The 12,505-nt window shown below is 57.8% G+C and overlaps 2 protein-coding genes across 9 annotated transcripts in view; both read right to left on the reverse strand.

The window, feature by feature from the left end:
- Window positions 1-12,505, reverse strand: part of DOC2B (double C2 domain beta) — a 54,871-nt gene that overhangs the window by 28,422 nt on the left and 13,944 nt on the right. For 2 of the 4 annotated variants that reach the window (XM_005582399.5, XM_074018152.1), the window contains exon 1: window positions 7,926-8,448. The exons of 1 other annotated variant lie outside the window; for it this stretch is intronic. In XM_005582399.5, the coding sequence (XP_005582456.2) occupies window positions 7,926-8,286 (361 nt within the window). In that variant the 5' untranslated portion in view covers window positions 8,287-8,448. Of the gene's footprint in view, window positions 1-7,925; window positions 8,449-12,505 lie in introns of those variants that run through there. One more of the 4 variants, XM_074018153.1, reaches the window with a different exon arrangement.
- RPH3AL (rabphilin 3A like (without C2 domains)) overlaps window positions 10,646-12,505 on the reverse strand; it is a 200,417-nt gene continuing 198,557 nt past the window's right edge. For all 5 annotated transcript variants that reach the window (XR_012425084.1, XM_074018161.1, XM_074018167.1 and 2 more), the window contains one exon: window positions 10,646-11,673. Coding sequence is in view for 4 of the 5 variants with exons in the window: in XM_074018161.1 (XP_073874262.1) it covers window positions 11,480-11,673 (194 nt within the window). In the remaining variant the exon portion in view is untranslated. The remainder of the gene's footprint in view (window positions 11,674-12,505) is intronic.

Here is a 12,505-nt window from a genome sequence, read left to right on the forward strand (position 1 = left end):
CCACGGGGAGCCCATGTGAATTGGGACAATCAGGGAAGGCTTCCTGGAGGAGGTGGTGTTTCACCTGAGCCATGAGGGATGAGTAGGAGTTCGCCAACGGCACAGTGGGGCTGGGGGAGGTGATGATTCCAACCACAGGCCAACCAGCAGGTGCGGGCTTAACGACTGGTGTGATCCTGGGATAAGGGAAGGCCAAACTTGAAAGATTCTATTCTTCAGGCTCTGAGCTACGCTCCCAACATGGATCTAGATCCAATTATGGCCACACCTGACTGGGCCCATCATTTACATCTCATCTGCGGCTGCTTTCCTGCCTCAGAAGCAGACCATATGGCCTGCACAGCTGAAAATATTTACTGTCCGGCCCTTTATAGAACAAGTTTGCAGATCTCTGGGTGAGTGCTGGGCCCAGCCGGGCATAATACAGTTTCTTGGGTCTGCAGGGAAATTGGCTAATGAAAGGCCATTGGTGTGGAGCTGGTGATGGGAGTGGCATTTGTCCAGGTCACCCCCTTCTAACACGGATCAGCACGTGTCTCTCTTTGCAGCAGTGTGGGGTGCAAGACCTGCCCTCTGACATCGGTCTCCCGGGTTCAAATCCCAGCATGTACTTCCCTGCTGTGTGACCAGCTGATCTAACGTCTTTATGCCTCAGTTTACTCATCTGTCAAATGGAGACAACGGTGGTATCCACCTCACAGCACACAGTGTGCCTGGGGTGTAGGAGGGGATCCGTAGATCACTACAGAAGAAGCAGATCCCTATGGTGGGTTTTCTAGGTACTGGCTTCTACGAGACCCATTCTGGAATGAAACTGTCCTCGACTGGATCATTTCCCTCCCTGCCTTTGGGAACAGAACATACAAATGGTCACTTAAGCTTTTCTGAATAACCTGAGTCGCCGCTATGGCTACGATTACTCTTCCGAACGTCAGAGTCATAGTCCAGATGCGAACGGGGACATGAAGCAACCAGAGGGTCCCGGGTGGTCCTCTTTTCGGTTTTATTTTTCTGCCTCTTTCTTTGACATGAGCCTGAAACCCTATTCGATTACTTGTCTATGGTAGTAGAAACAGCTCTCTCACCTGTTCAGTCATTGTTTCTCCCAAGAAACCAGGTGATGATACTTGTTAGAACTATGTGCAAACTAAGAGCCAACAGATCTTGGTGGCTGGCGCGGTGCTCACGTCTGTCATCCCAGCAGTTTGGGAGGCTGAGGCGGGTGGATCACTTGAGGCCAGGAGTTTAAGACCGGCCTGGCCAACATGGCAACACCCACCTCTACAAAAAATACAGAAATAGCCAGGCATGGGCCGGGCGCGGTGGCTCACGCCTGTAATCCCAGCACTTTGGGAGGCCGAGGCGGGCGGATCACAAGGTCAGGAGATCGAGACCATCCTGGCTAACACGGTGAAACCCCATCTCTACTAAAAATACAAAAAATTAGCCGGGCGCGGTGGCGGGCGCCTGTAGTCCCAGCTACTCAGGAGGCTGAGGCAGGAGAATGGCGTAAACCCAGGAGGCGGAGCTTGCAGTGAGCCGAGATCGCGCCACTGCACTCCAGCCTGGGCGACAGAGCGAGACTCCGTCTCAAAAAACAAAAAAAAAAAAAAAAAAGAAATAGCCAGGCATGGTGGCGCATGCCTGTGGTCCCAGCTACTCAGGAGGCGGAGGTGGGAGGACCCCTTGAGCCCAGGAGGTTGAGGCAACAGTGAGTGTGGCTGTGCCGCTGCATCCGACCTGGGTGACACAGTGAGATCCTGTCTCAGAAAAATCAATAAACACTAGGTCTTGAGTGAAGCCTGGGGCACGTTCTCCTGAGAAGGGTATGTGTGCCTCCAGTAGCTGTAGCTGGCATGCTAGCTGCCATCTACACACCAAGCAGGTGAGGCTGCTGGAAGGTAGGTATATCCCACCGCTCCTGCAGCAATGCACACAGCCACAGCCCAAGACACACCAATCTGTGCTTTTGTAACAATATTCTCCAAAGCCGTTGGCTTTACGTGACAGTCATTCGATGCCGTTCAGGTCAGGCCTACCTGGGGTGTGTTCCCCCAATGATTCAGCCTCCTGAGCAACGGGACCATGCCTTGGCCACACCTCTGAGACCAACAAACAGATGCAGACACATGTGGCTGGGCCATTCAAGCCCACCTGCCCTCCAGGTGCTCCCAGGAGCTCGGAGCCGGTGTGACCCTCACGTGTGAAAATGCACAGTCTGATTTCTGCCTGTTTCCCAACCCCAGAGAAGGACAGCCAGAAGACGGAGTGGCTGTCTGCTCCCCCTGGGACACCCAGGTCCTGGAGGGGAGGAGCCCCTGCGCTGGCTCTGCACAAACCCCTGTCCACGGAGGGCAGTGACCTGCTCCCTCTGCTCGGGGGAAACTGACACCTGCCACCACCTCCTGGGAAGGGACAGCGCGTCCAGAGTGTCACCGGGAAGGCACTGACGAATTTCTCTGAACTCCACTGGAAGGTAAGAAATGATAGTTTATAAATAGAAGCTCGGTCACAATTTTGAGAGGCTGGTGCAGCTCTCTTAGGGAGCACATGGCCCAACTTCATTTCCCTTCAGAGAAATGAGGCTCAGAGAGGGCAGGTGAGCTGCTCAGCACGGCCCAGCAGACCAGGCCACAGAATCTAGGCCTCTTCACTTCCATCCTGATAGTTTCTCCCTGGAGGCCTAGTGGCTCCCAAGAAGTTGTTGTTTTTTGTTTGTTTGTTTGTTTGTTTCTGAGACAGGCTCTTGTTCTGTTGCCCAGGCTGGAGTGCAGTGGTGCAATCACAGTTCAGCCTCCCAGGCTCAAACGATCCTCTCACCTCAGCCTCCCGAGTAGCAGGGACTACAGGTGCCCACCACCATGCCCAGCTAGTTTAAAAAATATTTACATAGAGACAGTGGTGTGTGGGGGGGGGGACAGTGGTGTGTGTGGGGGACAGTGGTGTGTGTGTGGGGAGAGGGGGACAGTGGTGTGTGTGTGTGTGGGGGGACAGTGGTGTGTGTGTGTGGCGGGGGACAGTGGTGTGTGTGCAAGGGGAGGGGGGACAGTGGTGTGTGTGGGGGGGGGACAGTGGTGTGTGTGTGGGGGGACAGTGGTGTGTGTGTGGGGGGAAAGTGGTGTGTGTGGGGGGAGGGGGGACAGTGGTGTGTGTGTGGGGGGACAGTGGTGTGTGTTGGGGGGGACAGTGGTGTGTGTGTGTGGGGGGACAGTGGTGTGTGTGTGTGGGGGGGACAGTGGTGTGTGTGTGGGGGCGGGTCTCACGACATTGCTCAGGCTGGTCTTGAACTCCTGGGCTCAAGCAATCCTCCTGCCTCCACCTCCCAAAGTGCTGGGATTACAGGCACGGGCCACTCTGCCCTGGTCCAAAAAGTGGTTTTTTGTTGTTGTTTATTTTTTGCCACTTCGTTTAGCTGAAATCTTAGGAGGATGCAACTAAGAAACAAAAAGAGAGAAAAGCAGAGTTGCTCTTGGGGAAGGAGGGTGAGGGCTCAGCCGCCTCGCGGCCCTGGAGAGCCCTCTGAGTTGGAAAAGCACCTCGGGCTTGTGCTGGGAGTGACGAGGGCCCTAAGGGCAGGAGAAGGTGCTTCTCTGTGAGCCTCAGTGCCCTGCCCTTGGAGCGCGCAAATCACATGACCTCACTGAAGTTTACATCTTCGAAAAAATAATGAGGGCTGGTCACTAATGGGCCTTTGAGAGTTGTCACCCGTTTGTCGATAATGATAGAGCTTTAATGGGGCTAATTCAGAGAAAATCAAGCTCAAGCCCCTGTTGGCTCCTCTAAGGCCAAACACCTCCCTGCTCGGCTGATGGAGACCGACAGCATCACCATAGCCTTGGTTTGTGCCTGGACTTTCCCGACACCCTTGGGAATAGGAAATCTACCCTGATTTCTTTTTTTTTTTTGGAAGAAAAATATCAGGCTCTCAAATAGTTAAAAAAAAAAAAAATCTGTGGCAAGGACCATAGAAAACCATCAAGCTTGTGTTGAAAGCATTTTATAGTTGGGGAAACTGAGCCACTGAGCCAGGCCAGCACTGCAGGGAGGATAGACAGAAATGAGCCGTCATCCCTGCTTCCCAGGAGCTTAGAGATGAGTGTTAAGATTTTTATAAACATCTTCATCATCTGCTTTAAATTGTTGGAAGGTTCTCCATCAACTCCTGGACTCAGTTCAACCTCCTTGGTGTGGCCTTTAAGACCTTCTGTGATATGACCGCTTTGGCCTCCTCATAGGTCCCTTCCGCTTCTTTGAGCCACTTGGTTCTATTGTTTTGCCTACACTGGGCTGAGATTCTGACACTTCAGGACCTGTGTACACAGCTGTCCCTCTGCCAGGAGCACCCCCCTTTCCTCTTTCCCCTCTGCCAGCCCACCTCCTCCCTCCCCCCCGTCTTAGGGTTGAGCCCTCTCTGTGAGTGACCTCCGCGAGCCAGAGCTTCCCATTTGGGTTCCTGCTTCCCTGACCCTCGCTGCAGGGTCCCCTGTTTGTCTTGGTTTTGATGAATACCCTCCGGTCAGAGATGGCCTCTCAGCACTCTTGTATGTTACACGTGCGTGACACAGAGCCTGACACATAGGTGGTGCTGTAACATTGAGTGCATTAAAAATATCACGGGTCCAGGTAGAACATGACTGGGGCCAAAGAGGTTCTGGGCTCAAAGGAAGGGGCACCACAGCCAGTGGGGGCTGGAATATGCCCCCTGACAAGGAGAACCTTTGAGGTGGACTCAACACTTTGTCCTTGCTCCAGACCTGCATGGGCATCAGTCCTGACCCGGTCCCGGGTGAACCACACGGGGCAGGTTTAACATGGACATATGAGGCAATGCTGGCCAACAAGACAAAAGGACAGGTCTCCTGGGGACTTCTCGGAGAGGTTTCCTTGCTCCTAAACTGAGACACGAGAAAAGGAATCAGTCCTTACCCAATCAAGGACCTTATTGTTACGTGTGATGCCTGGACCTGCAGCAGCCACCTTGGACCCGAGGGTCCTGCTTTGATGATGGAGACTGACAGTGTCATTCTGACCTTGGTTTGCACCTGAACCTTCCTCACCCAGACACCCTTTGGAATAGGAAATGGGCCTTGATTTTTGGTCTACAAGGAAAAGCGCACAGCCACGTGCAAAGACCATCCATGGACAGGACCATCACCCCTGACGGTGCTGAGGTGCTGACACATTGGTGCACCCTGGTGTGGCAAGACCTCAGCTGTCCTCATTGTTTAAGCCGCTCTGAGTTGGTTTTCTGTCACTTGCAACCCACAGCACTCTAGTGATTACAGCTTTGAAGAATGAACTGGGCTTCCACAGGTGGGGACCAGGCAGGAGAGCAACTCACGCAGGGGCAGCGTGTGGTGTGTGGGGCCCACGGCCCACCTGGAGGGCAGCACGCCACAGAGGCCATCCTAGGAGAACTGGCAGGGCAGACACCAGGTCCTGCTCATTAGGACATTCACTGCCTTTCCTCCATGTCATCGCCCCTCTGCGAGATCTGCTGGCAACATGTGAGTTGTGTGCTTGTGCTTTGACATGACTTAATAAAGGAAGGGCTTTAAAGAGCCAGGAGAAAAGGCTGAGTAAATAAACAGCACTTCACTCTCTGCCTTGGACAACAGAGCAACCGCCCTCATTTCTTTTTGTCAGAACAGAGATAATCCAATAATTAGGGCAGCAAATAGCATAACCCTGGCTAAAGCCATAATGAACCATCTGGCTTGAATCACTTAGGCTTATTCTAGGGATCTGGTTGTCACAGCCCAGAGGGGGGCACGGCCTGGGGTACTGGGTGGAAGGCAGTCCCACCCCAGAACCTGTTCCCCCACCACGGACGAGAGCCAAGATTTCTGGGCTCCTGTGCCTAGGATATTTGCTCAGCCTCCCATAGGATCCAAGCCTGGGGTGGGGCACCCCTTGAAGGGGGCGACAGGGGCCCACGCAGGCCCTGGCTCGGTGGCACACCGTCCTCCTTAGCTCCTCTGAGCCCGTTTTTAGCATTTCTTTGGCGTGTCCTGGTAATACGGGTGTGGCCAGCCCACAGTTCAAGCTGGCAAAGCTGCGCCAGCTCTGCCCTGCACTGCTGACCCCATGTGAGTCTGGCCCCTGCATGGCATGTATCTAAGGCCAGGGACCCAGCACTGCTGCCAGGACATGCTCCGCCAAGGGCTGCTGAGTCGATGAATTGGACATGGGGCCGGCTGGCCTGAGTTTCGAGCTTCCTGGTCCCCTCCTTGCTTTGTGGGTTCAGAGACAGAAAAAAAAAAAAAAGTCTCTTGGCCATTCGCTATCCAGAGGGCCCTCTGTGGAACCAGGAGGTGGCCTGAAGCTCTGCCCTCCCCTCTTACTTCCTGGGTGCAGTGGCAGTGATGCCGGAAATGGGAACAAGTTTCCCATCCCTTCTTCTGGGGGAGGCTTTGGATTCAGGCCAGCCAAACGAGTGGCCACTTAGGGCCTGCCCAGAGGCTCAGCAAGTCCGGGGTGAGCTTTGCACATGGTGCCAGGAGCAGAGGGGAGGGGGTGGATCTAGGGCACAGCCCTGAGGGCAAAAAACTCTTCCGACCCAATTTCCCCAAGCTGGCAGGAAAGTGGAGGGACAAGACGGCTCCCCAGCCCCTACACCCCAGGGCAGGGCCTTCATATGCCAGGCGCTGGCCCGAGGGCCGTGGTCCAAGCCTCGAAAAAGTACCTGGCAGGCAGTTTCCCTACAGGGGCCCTGCTCTAACCGGCCACTGCTGATGGGCCTCCCCAGGTGCAGCGATGGGGGGTCTCCACCCCGGGGGCACTGGTAATCCCTACCTTCAGCTTCTGCTGGCACATTTGATGCTTGGGAAACTCCAGACCCGCAGCCCACAGGCCCTGGTGAGTGCCCAAGCCAGGCGCAGACACCCCTGCACAGGGGAGGGGCAGCCCCAGCCCTGGAGAAGCTAGAGCAGGACTCCTGCCCGGGCCACATCCCGGGAAGGGCTGGGGTTTGACGCTGGTTTTCCAGGTCTCAGTGGCAAGTCGGGAGCCACAGCTGGGCTAGGAGGGGGTTCTCACGTCCCATCCCCACCCCGCGCAAACCGGTTCCTCACTGGACTGCGACCTCTTCCGGCCTCGGTTTCCCAGCCTGTCCAGCCCGGTGGATGGGAAAGGGCGCCCACCGGCCGGGCCTCGGTCCCGGGACTCCGGCGCTTGCCTGCTCCCCGGGGCTCAGGGCTCAGTCCGGGAGGAGGGGAGCGGGCTGGGAGGCCCTTTCCGCCCGGGGGCCGCGGGCGTAACAGGTGGGCGCAGGTGCGCGGCCCTGGCCAGCGCCGCGGCGGGGTCCATGGACACTGGAGGAGGAACCGCCAAGGTTTTTCCAAAGGACAAGCGGCCCCGCGGTCCTCCTGGTCCTCTGCCCGCGCACCGGCAAAGCCGCTGCGCTCTGCGGGCCGCCGGGCCCACGCGGGAGGCCGGGCCGCTCCCAGCCTCGGGCCCCTCCTCAGCCCGCCCCAACCCCGACCCTCGGCCGCGAGGCCCTCCCGGAGCGGCTGGCGAGCGGGGAGCGAGCGCGAGGCCGGCAGCAACTGGTGTCTCCCCGGGACACAGCTCCGCCCTTCCCGGGAACAAAAGCAGCCGCCCGCGCCGGAGCCTGGGGAGGGCGGGCTGGCAGGGAGGGGGCGCGGCGCCGGCTCCTGGGAACCCGGCCCCGGAAATGGGGCACCCCCAAGGGGTGCCCCCAAACTTCCCTCCTCTCCGGTGCGGGTCAGGGAGGGCTCGAGGCCGGCGGGCAGGGCGCGGGGAGTGCACGGAGCGCGCGAGGGGCCCGCAACCCCGCGGCGGGGGTGTGCGCCGAGGGAGAGCGCGACCACGCGAGGGGGACCGGCCGAGGGGACCCGCGAGGCCTGGGGGCGCCAAGCCCGAGCCAGGGGAGGGGGCGCGAAGTCGGAGAGTTGGAAACTTACTGCAATCGTCCGACTCGTAGCCGTCGGCGTCCGGCTCGTCCTCCGGCGGCTTGGCGGGCGGCCGCGCGGGGCTGGGGCCCGGGCTGGAGCCGTAGGCTCCGAAGAGCTGGTCCACATCCTCGTCGTCCTCGCGGGCGCCGTCGGAGGGGCTGCGGCGGCCGGCACTGGCCGCGGCCGGGCGCGCGGAGGCGTCCGGGGGCGCAGCGGCGCGGGGCCCGGCGTCCGGGGGCAGGCCCCGCGGGAAGCGGGGGAAGTAGTCGGAGATCTGCTTGATGGGACGGATGGGGCCGGGGCACACGTCGATGGCCATATGCTCCTGGATGCTGATGGTCGCCTTCTCCCCGCGCCGCCGGAGGGTCATGCAGGCAGCGCCGCCCCGCCCCGGGCGCGGCCCGGCCCGGCGCGACCCCGGCCCGGGGGCGGCTCAGCAGGCCCGGCGGGGCGCGGCGGGGGCTGCAGGCATCGCCGGCCGCGCCCCCGGACGGCCCTGACTCGGCTGCTGCCCGCTCCGCTGCGGACGGCTGGAGTGAGCGCCAGGGGCCGGCAGGCAGGGGGCGGGCCCAGCCCGCGTCACCCGGCAGCAGCCAAGCAGGGTGAGTGTGCGGACTGCGCGGGCGGCGCGGAGCGGAGGGAGCCGCGCGGCGCCACACTCACTCGCACTCACACCGGCGCGCACGCCGGCCCGGGACCCCGCGCGCGCACACTCGCGGCCGGGCAGGGCCGCCGGGCGCCTTCCGCTCATGCACGGCCGCGGTACAAGCCGGGAGCCGGCCGGGCAGGGACCCGCAGGACGCGCACCCACACGTTCCCGCGCCTGCCAGCCCACGCTGGGCTCTGCTCGCTCTCTCGGGACGCACGCAGGTGTGCAAGTGCACACACGCGTGTGCAGAGATACGTGGTGGAAGCATCCGCTCGCTCACACCGTGGGACACACATACAAACGTCTGCATGCGCACGTAGAGTTGGTTGAGGGTGCTGTGACACAGCGCACCCCCCGTGCACACGCGCGCACACCTCATGGAGCGCACACACAGGTCAAGGGCACCCAGGACACAGGCTTCCACACCCCCAAGCACCCCTAACAAGACACACAAACATGCGCCCATAGAAGTGACCAGGGGACCCTGGGCACAAGTCCCTCTCTCCCCCCCATCTAGCAGGACATGGAGTCACTCTCCTAGCGTGTAGGGACAGGCTGCCTACACACGGGCAGGACATGTAGACGCTCAACTGTGCAAGGACACGGGGGCACAGTCTGTGCACACATATTCTCAGGTCACATACAACACAGCACTCGAACCTCGGGTCAGTCCTTCACTCGGTCAGTGAGTAGTCCGAAGGACCCACCGCGGCAGGGTGGCTGAGAACCTGGACAGGGCCTGGTCAGGAGCGGGTGAGGGGAAGGTCTGGGCGGTGAGTGATGCAATGAGGCTGGGCGGCACCCTCCCCCCACCACACTCCTACTCTAGGCCTCCCACACGGTCAGATCACTAAACAAATCCCAGAGGGCCCAGCCCCGGTTGTCTGGCTTTCCGGACCAGAGCTCTGTTGGGAACTGCTACTGCTTGGACAGGTGTGTTCCCGGAAAGCCCCGGGCACGAATGGAATCCTGTTTACCCTCTGGTTTCCACTGACGGGAAAGACACTTAGCTTCTTAGCTGGGTGCCTTTGTTGAGTCTGAATAAGGGGCTCCAAGCGGCTCTTGTTCCCCCACTGTAACCCTTGCAGAGTGATGGGGAGCAGAGTAAAGAGAGGCGAAACCTTGCTCTACGGCTTCCAGCTGCACAGTTCTGGCAGGCTATTCGACCTCTTTGAGCCTCAGTTTCCTCATCTATGAAGTGAGGCTGTTTCCAACTGCACAGCATTGTGGCAAAGCCCCATCCAGCACAGAACATGACAGATAAGAGGGGCTCAGTCGGCTTTCCCTTCTCCCTTCCTTTGGAAAGACAAGACTCATGGTGAGAAGTGATGAGAAATTCATGTTTCGTACTGAGTTCTGAACTGGGTGGTGGCGGGCACTACCGGCCTTTGAAAACACTGGAGGAACACATGGCATACGTTGTACTGTGCCAAGAACATTCACAGCTGTCATCTCATTGATTCCTTAAACCACCCCAGGATGTAGGCAGGGCCTGCTGTTCCCATTTCACAGGTGAGGAAATTAGCGCTCAGGCACAAGGATGTGCCCAGGGGGACTGCTGGCTGGCGGCAGAGCTGCGATGACAGCCCAGTGTCCTTTTTGATGCTTCCACTTTCCCTCCCTTCTCCCTCTCCTCCCCTCCACTACAGAGCTCAGAGGCTCAGAGCAGAGTTGGAAACACAGGTAAAACCTTGTTCCCAAAGCTCATCCTGAGGCTTCTTGGACATGGGAAGCCCAAACTGAGGAGGAGGGGAAGGAGGGGGAAAAAAAGGAGGAGGAAGAGAAGGAGGGAAGGAGGCCAAGAGCCTCAGGGGATACAGTGGGAATGACTGGCCTGGGGGTTCCCTAAAGATAGTCTGAGGTCCTGGTGGGAGAAATATTCAGCCTTCCAAGAGCCAAAGGCCAAGGGAAGGACAGAAGAGCCTGGAAGGGCAGCCTGGCACAGAGGGGCTCTCATTTCCAGGAATGCTTAAGGGGATTAATCCTTAAATAGGCACAGAGTGACTTTTTCTGTGCCAGAGGTGGCTGCATCACAAAATGATTATATAATAACACAGGTATTAAAATGCAGAAGCTGAGCTGTCATTTTATCATTCCTTTACTAAGGAGCTACAGGGTGTCGTCATCATCTTACAGTTGGGGAGACTGAGGCTGCGGGAGGTCAAGTGACTAGCAAGAGGCAGACTGGGGATGAGACCTGGACATCCTGACCCCTGAGCCTTGCCCTTTTAACATCAAGGCCCTGTGACTGTGTTCACCGAGAGCTGGCTGCTCCCTCCTGGCCGCTTCTCTTGGGGGTCTGGTTTTTGGAGGATCAGCTCATGGCTCTTGGCTCTGCAGGAGCTGGCTCTCGGGGAGGGTTTGGAAGAAGTCAGGTGGAGGGCCCAGCCTCCTAAGCATGGAGCCAGGGAACCCCAGGATGCCCACTGGAGAAACACATGGCATGTTGGGGTCCAGCCTTTGGCAGGTGGCAGAGTTGAAATCCACTCTAGGTCTGAATTTGCCCAGCTCCGAGCCCAGCTGAAATGGGGTGGGGCCTCCCCAAGGGACAGAAGTGGTGTTATCTGGGCAGGTGTCTACTTTCTAGAAAGAGCATAGGTCACGGAGTAGGCAGACTTAGAATCAAAAGTCAGGGGAGCCTCCTCCTAAGTGTGCCAGACTTTGGGCAAGTTGCTTAACAGGCCCTGGGTCTCATCAGCAATGGGGGAGAATAACAACAAGCTTGTGTGAGTTAAAGGCGAGGATGGGTACACAGTGCCCAGTGTGCAACTGGCGCTCAGGGAATTGTGATTCTGCTGCCCCTGCCTTCCTGGTGCAAACCATCCCGGTGCAAACCTTCCTGGTGCAAATCGCCCTGGTGCAAACCTTCCTGGTGCAAACTGTCATTGCACTCCCAGTGCCTGGCTCGATTTCTCTACCAGTGACATGCGGTTGGCTGCTCCGTGTCTGCTGCCAGGACCAGGTGACAAGGGGATGCACTTACCAAGGCTGGGCGCTGGCTGGCATGTGTGGGCATCTCTAAGCTGTTGGATATGTCCAGAGCCTCATCAATCACGTCGCCTTCCATTCCCAATGCTGAGGTGGGCAGCTGGGCAGCTGGATCAGCCTCTGGCAAAGTTAAGTGGATAGAGTCTGCCCTTGGTCACAGCCCTCAGGAGCCCCGTGCCCTTGCCTCTGTGCCCCCTGCTTTTCCCAACGAGCTTCTGAGCTTTCTCCTAACTCCCCACAGACCCTCTCAAGGGCTCCTGTCAAATGAGATTAAGTGGGTTCTTTAAAAAATGGTCCAGGTATCTGTAGCACCAGCGTGTCTATTTACTTTGTCACCGAGGCTGGAGTGCAGTGGTGAGATCATGGCTCCCTGCAGCCTCGACCTCCTGAGGCTCAAGTGATCTTCCCAACTGAGCCTCCCAAGTAACTGGGTCCACGTGCATGCACCACCATCCCCAGCTAATTTTTAAAATTTTTGTAGAGACGGGGTCTCCCCATGTTACCCAGGCTAGTCTCAAACTCCTGGCTTTAAACAGTTTTCCTGCCCTGGTCTCTCAAAATGCTGAGATTACAAGCATGAGTCACCACGCCCAGCCCAGGATGTCTATCAATAATGCAGATTCCAGGCCCCTACCTCACACCCACTGACTCAGAATATGTGTGTGCACACTGAGCATGCATCTTAAGTACCCCTGATGATTCTGGTGCACAATGGAGGTTGATACTTGCTGGGTTAGAGGGTGCTAATGGTTTAACAGTGATTTTTCAACCTGCTGGGCTGCCTCTATGCTGTTCACATGTGTAACATATGCCCATCAGTGACATTTCTCAATATTTAGTGATTCTTCACTGGGGAAGTGAGTGCCTAACCCAAGGCAGGTGTTGGAATTTCCAGAAAGGTTTGGCAAAGCCACACTGGGGGGTCTGATATCCTCCTGTTTGGATGTTCTGA

This window comes from Macaca fascicularis, chromosome 16, assembly GCF_037993035.2.
Source record: "Macaca fascicularis isolate 582-1 chromosome 16, T2T-MFA8v1.1".
NCBI classification, from domain to species: domain Eukaryota; kingdom Metazoa; phylum Chordata; class Mammalia; order Primates; family Cercopithecidae; genus Macaca; species Macaca fascicularis.